Source organism: Sarcophilus harrisii, chromosome 3 (genome assembly GCF_902635505.1).
Source record: "Sarcophilus harrisii chromosome 3, mSarHar1.11, whole genome shotgun sequence".
In the NCBI taxonomy this organism is placed as follows: Eukaryota; Metazoa; Chordata; class Mammalia; order Dasyuromorphia; family Dasyuridae; genus Sarcophilus; species Sarcophilus harrisii.
This window is the reverse complement of record NC_045428.1, coordinates 500,047,505-500,070,116: the sequence shown is the minus strand read 5'-3', so window position 1 is coordinate 500,070,116 and position 22,612 is coordinate 500,047,505. Positions and strand designations below refer to the sequence as shown.

Sequence of the window (22,612 nt, the reverse complement as noted above, 5' to 3'; positions counted from 1 at the left end):
ATTTTCCATCCTACTTTCCTCCAGGTAAGTTATATTTCTATATTCATCCTGATTCTATATGCCCTTTCCTCTCTGAGCCAATTCTGATGAGAGAAAGGTTCCCTGATTTCCCCTCTCCTTCCCTTCTTCCCCTACACTATAAAAGCTTTTTCTTGCCTCTTTTATGGCAAATAATTTGTCATTCCACCTCTTTCTTTCCCATTCTCCCAATACATTCCTTTCTTGTCCCTTGATTTTTTTCAAAGATAATAATTATTCTTTCATATTCAACTCACACTTGTGCTCTCTTTCTAGATGTACCGTTTCAAACTACCATAATAATGAGAAAGTTCTGAGTTACAAGTATCATCCTCCCATGTAGAAATGTAAACAGATAAAACTTTTTAAGTTCTTTATCATATCTTTTTTTTTTTTGATTACTTCCTTATGGTTTCTCCTGAGTCCTGTATTTGAAAATCACATGTTCTACTCACCTCTGATCTTTTTTCATGAATGTTTAAAAGTCCTCTATTCTAATTCTAGTTCCACTGCTCTTTGGAATATCATATTCCAAGCCCTTTGATCCTTTAATGTAGAAGCTGCTAAATCTTGTCATCCTGATTGTGTTTCCACTGTCTTTTAATTGTTTTTCCTGAATGCTTGCAGTATTTTCTCCTTGACTTGTGAGGCTTAGAATTTGGCTATAATATTCCTGGGAATTTTCATTTTGGGAGCTCTTTTAGGAGATAATTGAAGGATTCTTTCCATTTCTATTTTACCCTCTGGTTCTAGAATACCAATATGGTTTTCCTTCATAATTTCTTGAAAGATGATATTCAGACTTTTTTTTTTTTGATCATGGCTTTCAGGTGACAATAATTTAAAAATTATTTCTCCCAGATCTATTTTATTCTCCTGCATCAATTGTTTTTCCATTGAGGTTGTTTACATTGTTTTCTATTAATTTCATTTTTTTGGTTTTTGTTTCTTGATTTTTCATAAAGTCACTAGGCTCTATTTATTTGATCCTAATTTTCAAGGAATTATTTTTCTCAGTGAGTTTTTGTACCTTCTTTCCCATTGGGTCAGTCTTGTTTTTAAGGAATTCTTCTCCTCATTAGTTTATTATATTTCCTTTTGCACCACTCTCAATTCTCTTCCCAATTTTCCTCTATCCATCCCTACTTGATTTTCAAAATCCCTTTTGAGCTCTTCCATGGCATGAGAACAATAATTTTTTTTTTTGGAGGCTTTGAATATAGAAGCTTTGGCTTTGTTATTTTCTTCTGAGTGTGTGTTTTGATCTTCCTTGTCTTGTAGTAACTTTCTGTGGTCATTGTTTTTTTCTGCTGTCTGCTCATTTTCCCCACCTATTACTTGGCTTTTTACTCTTTGTAGGATTCCATTTCCAGGGTACAAGTACTGTACTAAGCTGTTTTCCGAGCTCCTCCTAGGGACCTGACCATAAACACTCTTTTCTGCCCTGGAAGTGTGAGGAAGGTCCCTGCAGCACTTTGGCTGTAAGTTCTAATGTGCTAAAGCAACAGAATCCTTCCTCAACACTACGACCGATGCCTATTCCTGGCTTGCCGATTTCCCAAGATTCCTTCACTGTATTGACAGACCTTTCCTGCCGATCTTCCAAGTTGTCTTTTGATGTCTGGAATCCACCAGTATTGCTCTTGATTCAGAGGCCCCAGGCCTTCCTTGCTTTGCTGCGGCTGGGGCTGGGCCTGCATACCCTGCACTGGGACTGGGCGCTAGGCTCCCACCTGGTGCCACCTGCATTTCCTGATGACTTTCTAAGTTGTTTTTGACTGGAAGAAGCTCCACTCTGTCTCCTTTTTGTGTTCTGATGCTCTAGAGTTTGTTTAGAGTCATTATTTAAAAGGATTTGGAGTGGTTTAGGGGAGAGCTGGGTGAGTACCTGCCTTTACCTTGCCATCTTGGCTCTGCGCTTCCTGATCTCTCTTAATTCTAGTGATTTCCCTTCATTATTTCCTACTTAACCTGCACACAGCTTGTTTGTGTATATTTGTTTGCTTGTTTTCTCTCATTAGACTGCAAACTCTTTGAGGACAGAGAATACCTTTTCCCCTTTGTATTCCCAGTGCTTAGCACAGTGTTGGTCTGGCACATAGTAATAAGTGCTTGCTAACTGGTAAATTTTTCTACTGAAGTTTAGTTTGTTCAATAGAAGCAAACAAGACCCAGTGACACGAGACACAAAGACACAGTAACCCCAGCACATGAGATTAAATTCTGTAACTTAATGAACTACACTCACCTCATTTCACCTTGCTGCTGCTTCCAGATAATTTTCTCTATTTCCCTGGGCTCTAAGCTCTCAAATATGGCCATCTGTATACACATTTTATCTTTTCATTAAGCCACAATCTCCATGAAAGCAGGGATCATCTCTTATCTAAACATTGTGCTTCCCCAGTGCCTAACACACAATTGACTATTTTGGTTTTTTTTTTTTTTTTTTTTTTTTTTTTTTTTTTTTTTTCAGTGAATGCTGACTGCTGACTGCTGTCACTAGGTAGGAAGATAAGTTGAAAAGTAAATTAGGAGACACTTGTGTCTGGACATGGACCATACTGAAGGTGGGCTGGAAGGCATATTGAAAGGACATACAGCTTTACACTGTGGGGCTGAGGAAGCATGGTAAGGCTAGGTCAGATGTCATACTTAAGGAGACTTTTACAAGTCTGTGAGAGTCAATTTGAAAAGCAAATTGGAAGGAGATCCTTGGGTTCTATGAAGGCTTTTGTTGAAGCTAGATCAGAAATAGGCACTTACGGCTCTGTGACAGCCATGTTGGGAGGAAGTGAAGTAAGTCCATTGCCTGTTAGGAGCAATGTCTTAAGGCGAGGCAGAATTCCCAATTCACGGATGGCCTCTTGAGACAAGTTATTGAATGAAAGATCCAGGTGCTAAGTTCCAAAAAAAAACGGGGGAAAAAAGCATCCAAATGTTATAGTATATTGTGTGGTATAATGAAACTTACCTCTGGGAAGAAATCCTGCTATATCTTACAATTGTATATTTTCCTTCCTTCCTATCCTTTAAGGATCAATTCAGGTGCTATTTCTCCAGGAAACCTTTCACAGGCCCCTGGATAGAAGAGGTCTCCCCTTTTTTGAATCTTGAAAAGAAATCTAGCCCAGTAGCCACAATAACCCTTTCAAGCCCAAAACTTGGGGTCTCACTCTCCAAACTGGTGGCTACCTCAGTTGGTCACTACATCTAAGTCTGATTTCTCAATATGATTTTCTTCACTGCTGAGACTTCTCATAATAAAACTCTGTCATTATTCCTGGAAAGGTTCCCTATGGCTCCATTCACCATCCCTGTGATTTTCTCAACTAAATTATTATTCCCTGGCCACCACTCACCCATACTTGTTGCCTCACATGAAATCTTTTTCAGCTTTCTTCACTGACTGATCTTCCAGATCATGTCCCTGGACTGTGAGTATATGCCAAGGCTCTGTCTTACTCCCTCTTACTCCTCCTTACTCCTCTCTCTGCACTCTTTCTCTTGGTGATCTCATTAGCTCCCATGGGTTTAATGATCACTTTCCTACTAATGACTCCTAGATCTATGGAGCCAATCTCAGATTTTAATAGTTGAACTTTCACTCTGTACCACAAATTGCCTCTTGAACAGAGGGAATGTCCTAAAAACACCTCAAGCTTAACATGTCCAAAATTAAATGCATTATCTTTATCAAAAAATTCAACCCTCTTCTGAACTTCTATATTTTTTTAAACAAGGCACCATTTTTGTATTCTCACCCAGGTTTGTAACCTTGGTATGATTAATTCCTCACTCTCCACACCATATATTTATTCAATTGCCAAATTTTGCTTTCTAGCTCCATATCTCTTACATCCAAGCCCTTCCCTTTATTCACATGGTACCCAAGTCATTGGCTGTGGCCTACATCATTGCAACAATTTTCCAATTGGTTTTTCCTTTCTCAAGTCTCTCCCTACTTCAGTCTATCCTTTAAAAAGTGAGTTTTCTTAAATCCAAATTGGAACCCATCACTTCCATATTAAATAAACTCTAGAGGCTTTTCCTATAACCTGTAGATTATACAAATACAAACTCTGTGTTTAGTTTTTGAAGTCATATACAACCCTATCCCATACTGTCTTTCTAGTATCATTTATGATATGATTTCTCCTCTTCTCATATTCTATAATTTGGCCGAGCTAGTCTTCTGTACCTGACATACAACATTCCATTTGCCTTCTCTCTGCCTTTGACTGGTCATCCCCATCCTGGTATGTACTCTCCCCCTGTCATTTCCACATCCACAAGTCCTTTCCTTTTTTCAAAATGCAGCTCAAAAATGACCTTTAGCATGAAATCTTTTCTGGTTGCCCCTCCCCCAGCTGCTTATACTCTCCCTCCCAAATTACCTTGTATTCAACTATTTTATTTTGCATTTATTTGTAGATATTTTCTTTAAGTTTATTCTGATATATTTATATATTTCCTCATCTCTTTTAGTTAAAATGTAAACTTGTGAGTAGGTTCAATATATCTGTATCAAATATTCCCAGTACCATTCCTGGAACATAACAGGCATTTAATAAATACTTGTTGAATGACTATCTCCAAGGTTTAGCAATGTTTGGCAGGTAGTGTCTAATGAAATGCTTTTTCATTCATTCATTCTTTTATACTACTTTGTTTGAACCTTTTCATTGCACAACTTACATGATAATTTATATGGAATTATCTGTGTCCATCTCTTTTCTTTTGACTAGCCTGAACAATTCCCTTAGGCCAGGTATCTGGTATCTGATTTCAGAATCCACACACAGTTTGTTGCTCTTACTCAGCAAAACCACTGTAAAACACTGGCCAAGCTTTTAAAAATGAACGACTACATGGCCATGAACTTGCCCTCCCTATTCCCACTTCTGCATTTTTGCTCACAAAATCCCTATGGCCTGGGATGTCCTCCTCACTACCCATCCTTATCCCTACCCTTCTATACCAGCTATCCTATCTCTGCTCCTAGAAATAGCACCTATCCTTCAGGGCCCACCTTTGACAAGAACATCTTCCCCATTCCTCACTGATTTCTAAATTCCTAGCCAACTTAAGGGCCATCACCATCTGAAAACCTCCCCTTAACCTCCATCCTAGTTATGGACTTCCTTCCATGGCTCTCAGAAGTTCGCTTCTACCTTTCTAATGCCACTGTCACTTCACACTATGTGAGAGAGTGTAGAACAGTGAATAGAACATTGAACATAAGAGTAGCTTGATGCTGGATTATAAGCTATGCTATTTCAAAACAGGTTATTCCATTTCTTTGGGCCTTGATTTCCCCATTTTGAAATAAAAAAATTCTTTGCATTACTTGTCTCACGAGATCATTAGAAACAAAGTGCTCTGTCAATCTTGTAGTATCATAAAAACAAAATATTCTTATAGTGATGATGATCAAAATGTATTTGCATCTTATTTCCCTTCTGAACTGTAAGGTCCACAACATACTGGGTCTAGCCTAAGTCTTTTCTAAATTCTATATCTCTCCTAGGATGGAACATAGGGCTCTGAAAACAGTTTGTATTTAGTAAATGTTTATAAAATGAAAGTCAGCAATCCCTTGGTCAGATGTCAAAATGTTAAATAAATATAAAGGAAAATATCTTATACATATGGGTTATGAAATAGTGAGAATTCTGGCTCCCTAGAATGGGTTTAGGAAAAGACAAATTATTTTCCTACAGTGATTAACACATCTCCATTCAAGTCCTCCTCTTTTGTTTCACTTTTTTTTTAATTTGGAGGATACGCTGACCTTGCAAAAACCATGTCTGTGGAATGTCAACTCTGATTGGCTCTACCAAACTGGAAGATCTTTTATATACAGGTTCAGCAATAAACAGTATCTGCCATTCCAGGGCCAGCCCAATGTAGTATGGGAATGTTCATCACCAGACAGTTGACCAACATGGGATTCATTTTTGTTGCCAGGACAGCTTATAAGAAGAGTGGACTGGGATGTAGCCACATAGATTTAGGTCTAAAAAGGACCTTCGAGGCATTGAGACCAGCTCTCTCATTTTATAGATGAAGGAAACTAAGGCTCAGAAAGTGACTTGCTTATTCTGGATTTGAAGGGTATTTCAGGCAAAGCAGAAACACAATTGTGCTAAAGGGAAGGATATGGATGGAACACAACGGGAGGTCTAAAATTCAGGCCCCTCATTCTCAAATGTACCCCATTACTATCAATTCAATTCAACAAATATATACTGAGAACCAACTATGTACACACCTTATACTCATGCCTAGAAGAAATATAAAGAATAAGACAATTCCTGTCAAAATATTTTTTTACTTACTTTACTTACGAGACTTTGCTAGAGTCTAGTAAGGAAAATGAAATACATATGCAAACAAAAACCAGGAAGAATATATAACATGAATATAAAGAACTATGAAGCTACAGAAGGAGGAGATGTCATTTCTGACTGAAGAGATCACAAAGCGCTTCCAAAAAGAGTCAGGGATCCCAAACTGGACCTTGAGGGGTGGGTACTATTTCTAGTGCCAGAGATAGGATAGTTGATATAAGAGGGGAAGGGTTGGGATAAGGATGGGTGGTGAAAGGGACATCCCAGGCCATAGCAATTTTGTGAGTAAAAGTACAGAAGTGGGAAAAGGGAAGGCAAATTCATGACCTTGTAGTCTTGTGACTTGGCTGGAACATAGATTGCATTAGGGGAGCTCTATGAGATGGGATGTCATAACATCCAGGCTTAGAGGAATGATTTTATATTGATTTACAGACAAGTATAACATAAACTAAAAAATAGTTAGTGCTTAGGAGAGGTCGAAAAAAGGGGAGGATGAGATTCAAAGGAGAGATCACTTTTAGCTGGGGAACAAGAGGTGGGTTGGAATGGGGGTGACAGATAGAGCAGGGAACAAAGGGGAAGGTGGTATCTGAGGTGTGCGTGGAAGCTGGAGTCAGTGTGGGAAGGTAGTAGGGATGAGGAGGCCACTAGTGGCAGTTTTCATAGAGCTTTCTCAGTCATGCTGGGCTCCAGTGTGTTTTTTAACACTGTGTTAAGTGTGTTCACAGAAGCCAACAGTCCCGTTGGATTTGTTCCACAGCTGCACTCAGAGAGAACCAGACCATGGAGAAGTGCATTTTTATGAGTTATATCACTAAAAATCCCACCCTTGGCATCTTACCACCAGAGCCTTTTCTTGTCACTTGAAGAGGAGAAAATTCCAACTTGTCCAGCCCCACACCCTCCTCATTTCAAGTATTATTATAAAGTGCATTCCAGACTCCTTCCCCATTCACTCCTAGGATTACAGACCCTTAATGACTATCAGCCAGTAAGTCTCCCCTGCCCCATTTTACAAGAGGAGTGGAGGCTAGGACAAAACAGGCCTAGGAGAAGCAGCATGCTGCAGCAGAAAGAACACTGACTCCAGAATTGGCAGCTGTGGGGTTTGAATTCTGGATTTGCCACTGAAAGATTCCTTTCCTTCTCTGAGCCTCAATTTCCTACTCTACAAAAGGAAGAGACAAGACTAGATGATCTCCAAGGTCTCATCAGACAATCCATGAATTTAAAAAAGGAGAGACTTCCCCCCAAGGTCATGCAGTAACTAGTCAGTGACCAGGAGGCAGCTGGCTGCCAGCAACCATGAGTAGCAGCCCAGAATTCTTCCTGAGCTGATGACCCTAAGCCTTTATTTTCAGAGCATTCTCCAGCTCAGGATTCCAGCTCAGAGAGCCCGCTCTCTGTCCTAAGTCAAAACAAGTTAACAATTGGCTAAGAGGGGAATATCTCGTCAGTTTACCTTGGGAATTTTGGCCTTCTCTTGAATTAAGTGGGATTTTAGGCATAGTGAATATCTGAATGAGACTACCCCTAACAAGCTAATATACAACAGTTAGTGGCTTAAGTGTTTTATCACTTTCTATTTATGTGACTTTAAGTATGTCCCCTTATCTCATCTGGAAAATGGAGATAATCATATTGCTTGTTACAAGGTCCTTCTCAGGAAAATATTTTATCAATCATAAAACACTAGAGAAATGGAAGCTGTCATTATATCCTATACCCTAATCCTTGAGTCTTCTGAGAATTTGGGATGTCCTCACCACCCATCCTCATCCCTACCCTTCTGTACCAGCTAACCTATCTCTGCCTCTAGAAATAGTACCTATCCTTCAAAACCCAAATTTGACAAGAACATCTTCATTGCTTTCAAAATTCCTAGCCAATTTAAGGGCCATTTTCATTTGAAAAACTCCCATTAACCTCCATGCCAGCAATGGACTTCCTCCAATGGCTCTCAGAAGTTTGCTTCTATCTTTCTAATGCCAATGTCACCGTAGAACAGTGAATAGAACCTTGAACATAAAGTAGGGTACTTGAGCTTAATGCTAGTCTTATAAGCTATGTTATTATCTCAAAACAGGTTATTCCATCCCTTTGGCCTTAGTTTCCCCATCTTGCCACAGTTAAGTGTGGACTGACATGGAATACTGGTAGGAATTGTCATCAGCCCTGCCCCTTTCCCATCTCACATTTTCCCATGAATTTCTTCAGTTTAACCCAACAAACATTAATTAAATATCTACTATTATGCTAATGTGGGGATATTTTTTATTTAAATGATTCAATTTTAATTTAAATTTAAAATGACTCAATACCAGTCCTCAAAGGGCTTATAATTTATTAAAAGGAAAGACATGTATTCAAAAGGCATCATATGAAGGAGAATGATGGAGGCAGAGGAAATAGCCACACAATATGAGGGAAAAAATTTGAGGAGGCAAAGAGTGAGAGGAGGAGGGTAGAAATTCCATTAATTGCAATGCTCCATTCAAAAAGGTTGAGGGATGTGGGCAGTACAGCAGTATCTTACTTGTACATAGTAATAACTTACTTATATTAGGCAACTGGATGGTATAGTGCATAGAGCAGTGGGTCTGAGGTCAAGAAGACCTGAGTTCAAATACAGCCTTAGACACAATTATATGATCTCCTGTTTGTCTCAAGTTTCCTCAACTATAGAATGAAGATAATAATAGTAGTATTGCTGTGAGGATCAAATGAGATGATACTTGTAAAGTGCTCTTTTAGTACAGTGCCTAGTGATGAGGTCTCCTAAGTAACTGGGTGTGGTTGGCAGAGAAAGAATGAAATATTGATGGAATTGCTCCTGAGGCAAGCAGGAAGGAAGGGCACTGATGGGAATCAGTTTAACCTTATGGCCCCATCCTGCTGTGTCCAATTAAGAAATCCAAGTTATATCAAATCCCTGAGATTAAATTTCCCCTATAAATTTATCTGTGGCTCATACCATATTTGTTGAATCCCTCTTGGGGTATAGCCCATCAAGGCACTCTGCCTTATCGTGTCTTCCTCCTCCTACCCAAGCCATGTGATGTCTCTCCTCTGATTCCCCCCACTAAGCTTCATGGAGTCTCTCCTCTCATTCTCCACCATGGCCCATGGTGTCTTTTTCTTTATAGCTAACTAACTCTTTTAGGCTGCTAAACCCCTTTATGTATTTAGCGCCAGTTAATGGCATACTCCCACTTCATGGTATATGCCCTTTTCTCCAGATTAATTGTGAGTTCCACTAGGAAACTTCTATTTCATTGTTAATTATTAAAACCCCTTTCCTTACTAACTATATGCTCTCCCAACTCCTTTTCATATTTACCTTTCCTGGTGTCTATTGTATTTCTTCATTTTGTCTGTAACCTCTTCTCCTAAATAAAACTACCTTTAGTCAAAGAGAATGCCATTGGGAACTCTTCACATGACCAACCCCAACACTTGGTGCCTGCATCAATCTCTCCTAAATCATATCAATTGGTCTCTTAAAATACCACATCATCTGGCACATACAGGTAAAGAATGCTTGTTTCCTCTCTTCTTTTCATTTTTCTTTTCTACTTGCCCTAGCTCTGTTTCTTATTACTTGCATGACTTTGGAAAAACAACTTAATTTTTCTGGATTTAAGTTTTCCCATTTGTATAATAAAGATGATGAATTAGAAGATGTCAAGATCTCTTCTAGCTCTGAATTTTATGATCCTATAATTGGGCAATCTCGTCAATCTGGAATATTGCTAAAAGAGGCAGTATGGTAGAAGAAAAGTGGTCTTAGTCCTGGCTTGAAATCTAATGCAATCTTCCACTTGGGATCAAGACTTCTGGTAGTTACACCTCACAGATTGGCTAGAATGATAGGGAAAGATAATGTGGAATGTTGGAAGGGATGTGGGAAAACAGGGACACTGATACATTGTTGGTGGAACTGTGAATACATCCAACCATTCTGGAGAGCAATCTGGAACTATGTTCAAAAAGTTATCAAACTGTGCATACCCTTTGATCCAGCAGTGCTACTACTGGGCTTATACCCCAAAGAAATACTAAAGAAGGGAAAGGGACCTGTATGTGCCAAAATGTTTGTGGCAGCCCTGTTTGTAGTGGCAAGAAACTGGAAACTGAAGGGATGCCCATCAGTTGGAGAATAGCTGAATAAGTTATGGTATACGAATGTTCTGGAATATTATTGTTCTGTAAGAAATGACCAGCAGGATGAATACAGAGAGGCTTGGAGAGACTTACACGAACTGATGCTGAGTGAAATGAGCAGAATCATTATACACTTCAACAACAATACTATACAAGGATCAATTCTGATGGATGTGGCTCTCTTCGGCAATGAGAGGATCCAATTCAATTCCAATTGATCAGTAATGAACAGAACCAGTGAAAGAATTCTGGGAAATGAGTATGGACCACAACATAGCATTTACATTCCTTCTGTTATTGTTTGCTTGCATTTTTGTTTTTCTTCCCAGGTTATTTTTACCTCCTTTCTAAATCCGATTTTTCTTGTGTAGAAAGACAACTGTATTGTATTTAACATATACTTTAACATATTTAATATGTATGAGACTACTTGCCAGCTAGGGGAGGGGGTGGAGGGAAGGAGGGGAAAAGTTGGAACAGAAGGTTTTGCAAGGGTCAGTGTTGAAAAATTACCCATGCACATGTTTTGTCAATAAAAAGCTATAATAATAATAAAAAAGACTTGTGGTAGTTAGCTTGAGTTCTGCCAAAGAATTGCTGGGTAAATCTTAGTCAAGTGGTTCAACAACTCTATGCTTCTATTTGCCTTTCTGAAGAAGATGAGTATGGTAGACACAACCATCTATAAAATCCCTTCTAGCTCTAAGTACCTCAAGGGGATAATGTGAACAAAGTGAACTTTGTGAAGTAAAAGGATCTTTGCAAATAAAAATATGTGGTCACATTTATAGGGCTTCATTGTTTATAAAGCTCTATCCCACAAGGTAGATAGTACAGATACTATTATTATTCCCACTTTACAGAAAAGTAATATGCAAATTATTGTTATGATTTTGAGAAACTAGATGGAAACAAAATAAATGAAATTAAATAATACATAAATTGAATAATGTATTGAATGAATGAATGCTCTGGGACTTTATTAATGGCTTTCACTCAAAGCCTATTGTTTTCTCACAAAATTCTATAAAGCTGTTGATCTAAGTTCCTAGCTCCTGGTGGAAGAGAGGGGATGAATTATTTGGAAGAAGGGTACTTGCTGGAATCTGGGACATTGTGACAGTGGTGAACTGGGCCAGCTTTTAGTTGTTCTGAAGAGCAAGGGACAAGATGGAAGTGGGACATATACAAAGCAGTCTCAGTAATAAATAGCTTTTAATTTCTACAGCACTTCGAGGTTTGCAAAAAGCTTTCTTCACAACAACTCTGTGAGGGAGGGAGGTGTGGTATGATGATTCCCATTTTAGAGGTGAGGTTCAGAAAGTGATTGGCTCAAGACCTAATAGCTAGTAAGAGTGGTAGGATGATTCTTATTACTGTTAGCTAATTTTTGTTGTTCAGTCATTTCAGTCATGGCCAACTTTTTTTGACCACTCTTTGTTGTTTTCTTGGCAGACACTGGAATGGTTTGCCATTTTATAGATGCGGAAACTGAGACAAACAGAGTCATACAGTTAGTAAGTATCTGGGGTCACATTTGAATTCAAGGAATCCTTTCTGTCTTCAGACTCAAAGCTCTAGACGCTCACCACCTAGCTGCCCCAAATATCTCTTAAAAACTTATGTATCCCAGCAGCCTGGTGCCATTTGTTGTGGAGGGAAAATAATTTTCCCATCTTTCACATGCTTGAAGGTATCCAAATAAATTCTAATATTCCAAATAAATCACAGATGCTTAAAATCATCAACAAAAGCTAATTTAAATTATACTCTGTATCCTCTGTGTAAGAAGGTAAAAAATAGGAGGCTATTTCCTAATCAACTCAGTGAGCTCATGAAGTAAATCTTTGTCTGGGATTTAGATTAAACCTCTCTGTGAAGGGTGAGAACTTGTCTATTTGACTATTGTTAATTCCTTGTGGAGATGATTTGGTTGGCAGGGGCTGGTGTGGGAGGAACAGGAGACTCCATTGTAGACTTGACCCTTGTGATTGTTTCATTTTTTCCAAGGACAGTCTGAAGGACACTAGAACTAAGAGTAGATGAGGCTCCCAGTGGTGATGAAACCTCCACTTCAAGACACGAATAGCTTGCCTTGGGGCAGAGGTACCTGAAAGTTTCATGAGCTCTTGGCTGACCCTAGAAGAGAATCCCTGCTGCCAGCACCTGGAATCAGGGCTGGGATCTCAGCCTGAGAAAGAAGCCATGGGAAAAGGCGATTAAGAGGGCAGGGGGTCTCAGAGAGCGAAAGAAAGATTCAGAGCAGCTCCAGGCTTGAGGTTGTTTCTAGAGATCTTAAGTCTGCTGACTTGGAGATAGATGCTTGCTTTTGTAGAGAGGAGCTACTGAATTTTGCCAGCCTCTTGAAGAGTCCCTCAGATAGAGGAAGCATCAGGAGAGTTTAAGCTATGACAGGGATGGACTTTGTCCTCTGCTGTGGCTGTGATATTTTTTGGTGTGATGGGAAGGGAGTTGCCTGTCTAGAAATCTCGAGTGCTATCCACCTGGACTGACTTGAAAGTAAGGAGAATGATATTATTTAGGAACATCTGTAAGTCCTATAAGCATTTTCCACAATATGAAAGAAAGGCTGATCTATACCTAATATATGCATTATTCCTTGAGATCTTATATGGTAGCTGGGGATCGTTTTGCCCATATCCATGGAGAAATAGAGAAGAGGTATAGTTGAACTCTATTTTGACATTTCCTAGAGCAAATTCTGGGTAAAGGTAAAGGGAGTCAAAAACAGATTGATTGGGATATGTGTGGAGAGTAAGGGTGTGCTTTCCACTGTGAATTAAGTACACATAATCCCAGAGTACAGGGTGCTAGGTCATGTGTGACATATTAAATATATTTTGAAAGGGCTCACATTGAAAATGATGAAAAGAATTAAAGGTTTTGTGCATAAACACATGTGAGAAATGGATGGGCATTTATTTGGTTTCCCGTTATGAAAAATAATTTGGAGAAATGAAACTTAAATGAAATGAAACTCACAAGGACATCAAATAATCATCAAAGATAGAAGTTATCTCCCACCAAAGAATGGAAGGCTAGAGCTCCTTGGGGGTAGGGATTGGCTATATAAAGAGAGGTGAGATTAGGATTAGGATAAAGGAAGTCTGGGAACTTCTATACTCTGCACTACCTGGTTGCTATTGCCCAAGCAAAGTGCCCAAAGCACTTAATTCACAGTGGAAAGCACACCCTTACTCTCCACACATATCCCAGTCAATCTGTCTTTGACTCCCTTTACCTTTACCTAGAATTTGCTCTAGGAAATGTCATAATAGAGTTCCACTATACCTCTTCTCTATTTCTCCATGAATATGGGCAAAAAGATCCCCAGCTACCCTATAAGATCTCAAGGAATAATGCATATATTGTATCTTTTCTCATGAGAAAGAATAAAGACCTTTTCTGATCTCCATTTCAGACTCTGAACTTTTGATTCTGGTAGTTATTGTCCCCCACATCCAATCTTTCATCATCTGGAAAATGTATTCATTATTTTTGCATCATTATCAAAGTTCACGATTTATATATTGCTTTGTGGCCATATACTTCACATATGTTCTTTCATAAATCCTAACACTCAAACTCGTGAGGGAAAGAATTTGACTATTATTATATCCATTTTTCAGAGAAGAAAAACAAACCTTTTAGGAGTAAAATGAGAGATCAGATGAACACAGGCAATAGGAAGATGAGGCACAGCTCCAACCTCCAAGAGTAGTTAGTTGAGAGATGGAGCAATGCTCACAGAATTCAAGGTACTAACCCAATAACAAAAAGTTACCAAAGCAGCAAAACACCTCCTGTGAGGAGGCAGCTCTAATCCCAACAAGAGATGACAAGTAGGTATCCTCTTTAAGGACACTTGTGTCTCCAGACTTACCTCCAACAATCGAAATTCTCCCGTCTTGATGATGAGAGTTTTAATTCCATTGAAACAAAGTTCCAGTTCCTTTAGAGCAGGGAATGTGTGAAACACCTCTAAAAGGGGAAATGAGAAATATAACATCTGTATCTTTCATCTCAGAGAGACTTACAGATTAAAAACAAACACACATTGAATGGGAAACTCAAGAGCCAAATACTCTGACAACAAACGCAGATTTTTGATTTGGGGGGTTTATTTTGTTTTGCACAAGAACATCCAAATTCACTAAAGGTTTTTAACGACCTATTATGTGCTTTGCATGTGATTTGCTTTGTATTGGGAATAAAAAGATAAATAAGAGATGGTCTCTGACCTCAAGAAGCTCATACTCTATAATCCAAACTGTTCTTTCATCTTGATATAGGGTCAGAATCAAAGAGCTTAGAATCACAGAAAGCTAAAATAATAAAATCTTAGAATCAGTTACTTTTCTAATGTTGTAGACTCAAACATAGAATCATAAAGTCTCAGAATTATATAGCATTATGTAGAGTTTAGAATAATAGAACCTGAAACTCAAGCTTAGTCATTGAACATCTAATGTTCTTATCTGATGCCTCCTAGTAGCAGAATGATCCAAAGGGCTCTAAGAGACAGAGCAATGCAATACAAACTCTGGCACTCCCTTATTAAGCTGGAAAGGCTTTGAGAATAGGCCTGGTGACACAGTAAATCTTTAGAGTGGCTTAACTGTCATATTGGCCAGAGGTGATGAGTTTTTTCAACTCCAGAAATTTTCCCAATCTCCTAAATTGTACAAGGCTGAAAACTGTTATTGAAGGGGAAACCCAAACCAGTGAAATCACAGACCTCTGAAGTATTGAAGTAGTAAAAATCTTTAAATAAGAAAGAACTCTTGGAATTATTCATGGTTGGTCTCATAGAATCTGGTAAGATCACAGAATTTCAGAATATTACAATCTTAAAAATCAAAGTATATTCAAATCTATGATTCTAAATGTAATAGAATCCTTTGGAAAGTATAGAATATTATACAAATATAAGCAATTATTCTCAGACTTTTTTGGCATTCTACTTTTTAGAGACAAATAACAAGAAAGCAAGTTTGTGCTTAGAATTTAGTAAAAACAACACAACAAACAAACAAAAAAATTTTCCCTAAGTTTTAACTGGGGGTATGATTCATAGGACTTTGTAATGTCAGAGTTAGAAGGGACCATAGAATATAGGCCATAGAATGTTAGAGCTACAAGGGACCTTAAGAGATTATTAGTCTGTCGGAGTAGGAAACCAAGGCAAAGTGATTTGCCTAAATTCATGAGAATTATAGGCAGAGATGAAGCGGGAACCCACATCTTGTAGCTCCTTTTACAGTAGTTTCTCCTATCTCAGGGAGATGTTTAGAATGATGACCTTGCAAAATCTTTAACTGTCAAAAATTTAACTGTGTTTATTAGATCTTTATCTATTCTTATTCTTATTATTTTTGCTGAGGCAATTGGGGTTAAGTGACTTGCCCAGAATCACACAGTGTTAAATGTCTGAGGCCACATTTGAACTCAGATCCTCTTGACTTCAGGGATGGTGCTCTATCCACTGCACCACCTAGCTGCCCCCTAGATTTTATCTTTTAAGTCAGGAAAGTAGAATTGAACACTTTAAGATTTTTAGTAATAAAGAAAATAGTAAAGGAAGATTCAAATCACCAGAATATGAACAGAACATTTAATTAATTGAAGTTTTATGACACTTTTGGATTTGTCCTAAAACTGCTTCCTTTATACTCAGTGAGAAAGCTAAGTTAGGAGCTAGAATATGTCAATCTTATTCCTGAGCAGATGCTAGCTATACACAACCTCACCTCTTAGATTGTGACAAAGTACTGTCCTAAAAAAAGGCAAGGTTGATTAAAAAATTCTCAACTGGGAGTCAGGACACCTGACTTTGGATCTAGTTTTGTCAAAGATTTAATATGTGACTTTGGTCAAGTCACCTTCCTCTAGGCTTCAGTGTCTATCTGTAAAATCAGAAGAATTGTTTATAAGCATGATTCTAATTGTGGTTCTCAACCTGGTAATGACTTGCCCTACTATATATGTCCCTAGTGCTCTATCTACTGCAATACCCTTTTACCCAGCAGAAAGGTTAGGGGGCTAGATAATCATTGAGATTATAATTGAATCTATGGACATTGATGAAAAGATGAAATGAGACAGTATAAAGGGGGAGGGAAGGAAGCCCAGGACAAAGTCTTGAGGAATACCTGTGGTTAACAGATATGACCTATACAAAGAGGTAGCAAAGGAGATTGAGAAAGATTGGACAGACTGCTAGGAGAACAAGGAAAAAGCAATGTCATGAGAACCTAAATAAAAGAGAGTATCCAGGAGAAGAGAGTGATCAACAATGTCAGAAATCAAAAAGAATGAAGGTTGAGAAGAGGCCACTGGATTTAGCAATTAAGAAATCATTGGTAACTTTAGAGAGAGCAGTTTGAGTTGAATAATGATGTCAAAAAACAAATTACAGAGAATTTAGAAGAGAATAAAAAGAAAGGAAGTGAGGGCAATGAGTGAAGACAGATTTTTCAAGAAGTTTAGCCATGAAAGAGTTAGGAAGATATATGATGATAGCTAGGGAGCAATCCATTGATGAAGATGGGATAGAATGGGGTCACTTGTTTGCCTTGGCAAGAAGGGTCACCTCTTCATTAAAGTCTGAGGTGAAGGAAGATACAGTGGGTGAAGACATCTGAGTGATGTGATTTGATGAGTAGGAAAAGAGAGAGACTCTCAGAGATTTTTTTAGTAAAGGATGAGATGATATTCTCAGCTAAGAGAATTGGGGGAAGTGTTAGATAGGAGATCTGAGAAATGAGGAAAAGGTTTGGCAATGTCACTGTGGTGAGTGGGATAAAGCAACCATCAAGGAGGGTAAAAGGATTGCCTTCTTGCAGTGAAAATCTAGTGGAGATTCCATAACATAAACTTGTAATTGATCCAGATAGCATTATTTTGGGATTTTCTCCAGTTCTGTTCAATAGCATGTAAATAATAGTAAGGGCTGTGGAAGGTGTGAGTAATCCAATGTAGGGGTTTGTTAGGGCATGATTAGCAAAAAAGGGTCCAGCAGAGAGTATAGTGTAGAGTTGACTTACTTCACCAAAGGTTTAAGATAATAAAGGGGAAAGAGCAATGTAGGGGACTACAAGTATCTGATAAAGATTTGAGGGATGACTTCCAATTCGGAAGTCACAGTGAGGTCAAAAACAAGATGAGGGGTTATAAGTCAGAAGAAAAGATAAAATAATGATTATGACCAGATAAAGGAATTGTAGAATTAATCAACACAGAAGTGTTCAATGGTGAATGATGGCAAAATTAAGAGTAAGACTATTTCTTTTTGTAGCTAAAGTGGAGGGGCAGATCATGGGGAAATGAGTAAATTGAAGAACTGGGAAGTGACAATGTTTGAAAAAGAGTATTTATAAGTATGTTGAAGTCCCTTAGTATGTTGGAAATAGTTAGGGTAGAGATAAAGACAGTCTTTATAAAGACTTTATCTCTAGAAAAGTCTTTATTTCTAAAGACATGTCCAGCATTGAATTCATTGAGAAAGGAAAGACAGCATTCTGGATAGTATGTACCAAATTTGTGATTGGCTGATAAAATTCTATTGACTGAACCTCAAGGAAGGAGAGATAACTAAGTAATGTTGACAGTGAGAGAGTATGGAATTGGAATTAGAAATGAGAAACGAGGAGAGTTATTGCTCTGCCCCCTTAATCAATTAGTTGGGAGAGAGGGTGTTAAGGGTGAAAAGTAAAAAATACTGGAAATAGTGGCCAGAGAGTCAGGGTCATCAGGAGGAACTCAGATCTCAGAAGCAGAAGAAAGGGAAAAGGTTTAAGGTGAAAGGACATTTGTTAGTTATGGGGCAGACAATCCAGAGAGCATGGTTAAAGAGGCAGAGAGATATGCAGTGGAACATCTCATAGGGCTGAGTTAAAGAGGGTGTTGTTTATCCTTAGTGTCCCAAGAGAATCAATGACATCGAGAGAATGACATCCTGACTTGCAAGTGGATTAGATTTCAGTGAGGCAGGGCTGCACAAAGTCATCAGCCTCACTCTCTCCTCAGAGAACTGGAGTCTATGGTAAGACAACTGGCTATGGCCCTTGAGGAGGGTGAAAGTAAAAGAGAAGGCAGTGGGAGGTTGGAAATGGGATTTTTACAGTGATATCCAGGGGTTCCGAATCACTAGAGGGATGGATGTGTGTGTGTGTGTGTGTGTGTGTGTGTAGTGATGGATTATGATGGGATTGGAGTATGTAAACCACTGAAGAATGAATCCATACAGAGTAGTAATGGCTAAAAAAAAGCTCCTCCCTTGAAGTGCATGCAACCAGGCAGTGATACTGCATCCTTTAAAGCCCAAGCTTTTCACCTCAGAGCAACCAGCAACAAATGAAGGTATGGTTTGGGAGGGTCAAGAAAGGAGGTAGGTCTGGTAATTATAGGCAGATCTGAACCAAGAAAAGCCTCTGGAGAATGGAAAAGGCCTTGAGGTGAACATAGAGGCCACTTTGGAGCAGTGGATGATAGGAGAGACTATATTCTAGCATAGAGGACAGCCAATCCAAAGACCAGTCAAACAGGTAGAAGGGGACCAGCATAAAACAGTGTCATCAAAAGCCAGAAAAGGAAATATCCAGGGGGAAAGAGAAATCAACCATATCAAATGCTATAAAGAGGTCAATAAGAAGACTAAAAAGAAGCCTTTGTATTAGTTAGATAAGAAATCATTGGTAACTTTGGAGAGAGCAATTTCAGTTGATTGATGAGACAAAATTAGATTACAAAAAATGTAGAAGAGACAGGAGGGATTGAATGTAATTTTTTTTTTTAACTAAAAAGATTGAGAAAGAGAAGAGAGATATAGGAAAATAAAAGGAATGGTAAGATTAAGTGAGGGTATTTTAAAGATGGGGAGCTTTGGATTTGTGTTTAGGAAGTTGGGAAGAAAGCACTCAAACATGCCCAAAGTAAAAAGGCGGCATCTTAGGATTCAAATCCAAATCTCCTGATTTTTAGTTTAGTGTTCTTCTCATTATTGATCATGTTTGTATTTAGTCCTTCTCCCCAGAAAAGTCTTGCAGAACTCCAAATATGGAAAGAATAGTCATGCTTTCAGTCTTGAAATAAATCAGGGCTAGGTTTTCCTCAAGGAATCAAATTCAGTTTTTCCTTATGAATGGGCTATAAAAGCATAACTCAAATGGGTATATCTATGTATATGTATGTATGTATGTATATCTAATCTCTTTATCTAATCTAACTACACAAACATACTTTCCCCCAAGTCCAAAAATAACTGACACATGGTGTTCCCAAACTATCCTTTCCTTATTGTTGGTAGAAGTTATTTGAAGTATTTTCAAAAATTGTGAAATCTTGAAATGGACTTGTACAAAGTACCCTTCAAGGGGAAGGGCAAGAAGTATGAACGATTATGATGCTGACATGAGGACTTGGGCAGTAATGTTGCTTGAACCAGCACCAATGTCAACATTCTCTTGGTTCGGACCTGCTCATTAATTCCACTCAATCAATGAACCAAGACTTGAGGCTTCCTTTAGACCATAAACAAGAATTCTGAGGGAAGTGAGTGATGGTGGGGTATATGTAAACATATGGTCCTACACTGAGAGATCAATTCACTTTATAATGACATAAAGCACTTTTTTTTTTTTTTTTTTTAACAGATTGTATAGCTTTAAGGAAAAATGGCAGTGAACAGTCAGGACCATGCAGATGATGTCAAGAGAAGATGTGATGATCTTTGGCCCTGTAAGTAGATCCTTTTATTTGAACTCAAATCTCATCCAATGTCATCATCTCACAGATGAGAAAACTGAGGTCCAGAGGAGAAAGTGATTTGTCTAAGGTCCACACAAGTTAGTAACAAGAACTCTTCAGTTCTATTCTACTACATCACTCTTCCTTCTTCTAGCTGTGTCACCCTGAACAAGTTAATTAACCTCTGTTTGCCTCATTTTTCCTTATCTGTAAAATGGATATAACAACACTCACATCCTAGGATTGTCATGAGGATCAAATAAGATAAGAATTGTAAAATGCTTAGCTCAGTACCTGGCACATAACAAGTGCTATATAAATATTAGCTATTAGTATTATTGTTGTTCTTCTTAGATACAAGGCTTTACTCAGTTCAACATGTTATTTCATTCTTATGGAGAACCCCTTATCTTAGAGCTTGTGATAGTGCTCCCTGGATCATTAAGAAATGACTTGCCCATCCATGGTCAGGCCTCTAGTCCTGGTCAGAAGTCAGAGGCAAGACTTGAACCTATATTTTCCTGACTTCAAGGCCATGTCTCACAAACTTTTAATCTTCTATACCATACATCTCAACCCTGGTCAGAGCAAGTGCTTGAAAAGGGATTGTGGAATTGAATTGAGTTGAAATGAACTCACTGACCACTTCATGATGAGGAAAAAGTCTTTGCAAAGCCCATCAGTTCTGATACTGGTTATTTTGATTTACTTTTTTTGTTACTTTTAGTACTGAAAAGGTGGAGAAAGCTGCAAGGCCCAGGATTAGACCAGGATTCAGGGGCACCTAATGGTGCATGTTCAATTCTGCAAGGATACTCTGAGTGTCTGTGAACAACTGAAGCTAATGGTGGCTCACTGCCCTGGCATTTCCACCACAGTATTTAGGGGGAAAAGATAATGAGAGGAGCTGTAGAATACTGGACTAAACCATCCCATAGATAATGGTGAACAGAGGGCCTTGGATTAGTGTAAGGCAAAGACCAATGGGGACACTGCACAGCTTACTTGGTCACAATGCTGAGACTTATTTCTTCACCTAATGCAGATGGTCAGGTGTCATGGAATTAGAATAGTGGTCAGTCAACACTCCCATTTCACAAATAGGGAAACTAAGCCTGGAGAAGGGAAGTGACTTGCTAGAAATAGCATAAGTAACAGGTAGAGGGTTTAAACCCAGGTCCACTCATACTAAATGCAATGTTTTTTTCTGTTTATTTTTGGTGCTGGTTCATGTCAAAAATTGAAATCAGTTTCCCAAATGAGATATCATGGAAAGTCAGTACTTCTAGATACAGCAAAAGAGGATCAGAGTGCATGAATCACTCCATCTAGTTCAACTCACACCTGAATGAGAATTCCTTCTGCAACAGTCAAAGGAAAAAAATGTCATTTAGCTTTGACTTGAAGATTTCCAATGAAAGGGAGGCTTTCCTGGGGCAATCTATTCCACTTTTCCATAGCTTTAATTAGGAAGTTTTTCTTTCCACCGAACTTAAATCTGCCTCTTTGCAACCTTTGCCCATTGCTCCTGGAGTCAAAGCCTAATCAGTCGTCTATGTGACAGCCTTTAAGTCCTTAAAGGCACTTATCATCCCTGGTTCTTTCAATTGATTTTCATAAAACATGGTCTTGAGATTATTTGCCATTTTGGTTGACCTTCTCTGGATTTTCTTCACCTTATCAATATCTTTCCTCAAGGGAAGTGCTCAGAGTTGAACATAATATACCAGACGTATCTGACCAGAGAAAACTACAGCAGGATTATCTTTTTATACGCAGAAAATGCACTCTCTTAATAGAGCCCAAGATCATGTGAGATCATGCCATATCAGATTGTGGACTCATAGTGAGTTTGTAATCCACTAAAACTCCAGATCTTTTTCTTGTCAGAAGAAGGTCTTTTAATTATTGTACAATTATATCATTTAAAGTCTATCTTGTACTTAAGAAATTGTTATCTTGAACCTATGTCTTTAAATTTATTCCAATTAAATGTCATATTATGAGTCAGCATAATTTTCTAGCTTATCTGTTATCTAGTGTGTTAATTACCTCTCCTAGATTTGTATGATTTGCATAGTTTATTAATTTTATATATATCCTTTTACCAAGTCATGGGTAAAAATGCTAGCCAGCATAGAGTCAATCATAGATTCCCTCCAAGGCACTTCCTCGTAAACTTCATTTTAAGATAAAATCAATCAATTCTAAATCCATTTAATTGCTCTACAGCCAAATCTTTCTCTCTCAATCTCTCCCACAAAAATAGCATGAGAGACCTTAATGCTTTGGTAAATACATGGACA

At 38.3% G+C, this 22,612-nt stretch overlaps 1 protein-coding gene across 3 annotated transcripts in view; it reads right to left on the bottom strand.

Moving 5' to 3' along the window:
- XRRA1 (X-ray radiation resistance associated 1) overlaps window positions 1-22,612 on the bottom strand; it is a 122,644-nt gene that overhangs the window by 30,627 nt on the left and 69,405 nt on the right. For all 3 annotated transcript variants that reach the window (XR_004233244.1, XM_031961397.1, XM_031961398.1), the window contains 2 exons: window positions 14,443-14,540; window positions 2,785-2,918 (listed from right to left, as the gene is read on the bottom strand). Coding sequence is in view for 2 of the 3 variants with exons in the window: in XM_031961397.1 (XP_031817257.1) it covers window positions 2,785-2,918; window positions 14,443-14,540 (232 nt within the window). In the remaining variant the exon portion in view is untranslated. The remainder of the gene's footprint in view (window positions 1-2,784; window positions 2,919-14,442; window positions 14,541-22,612) is intronic.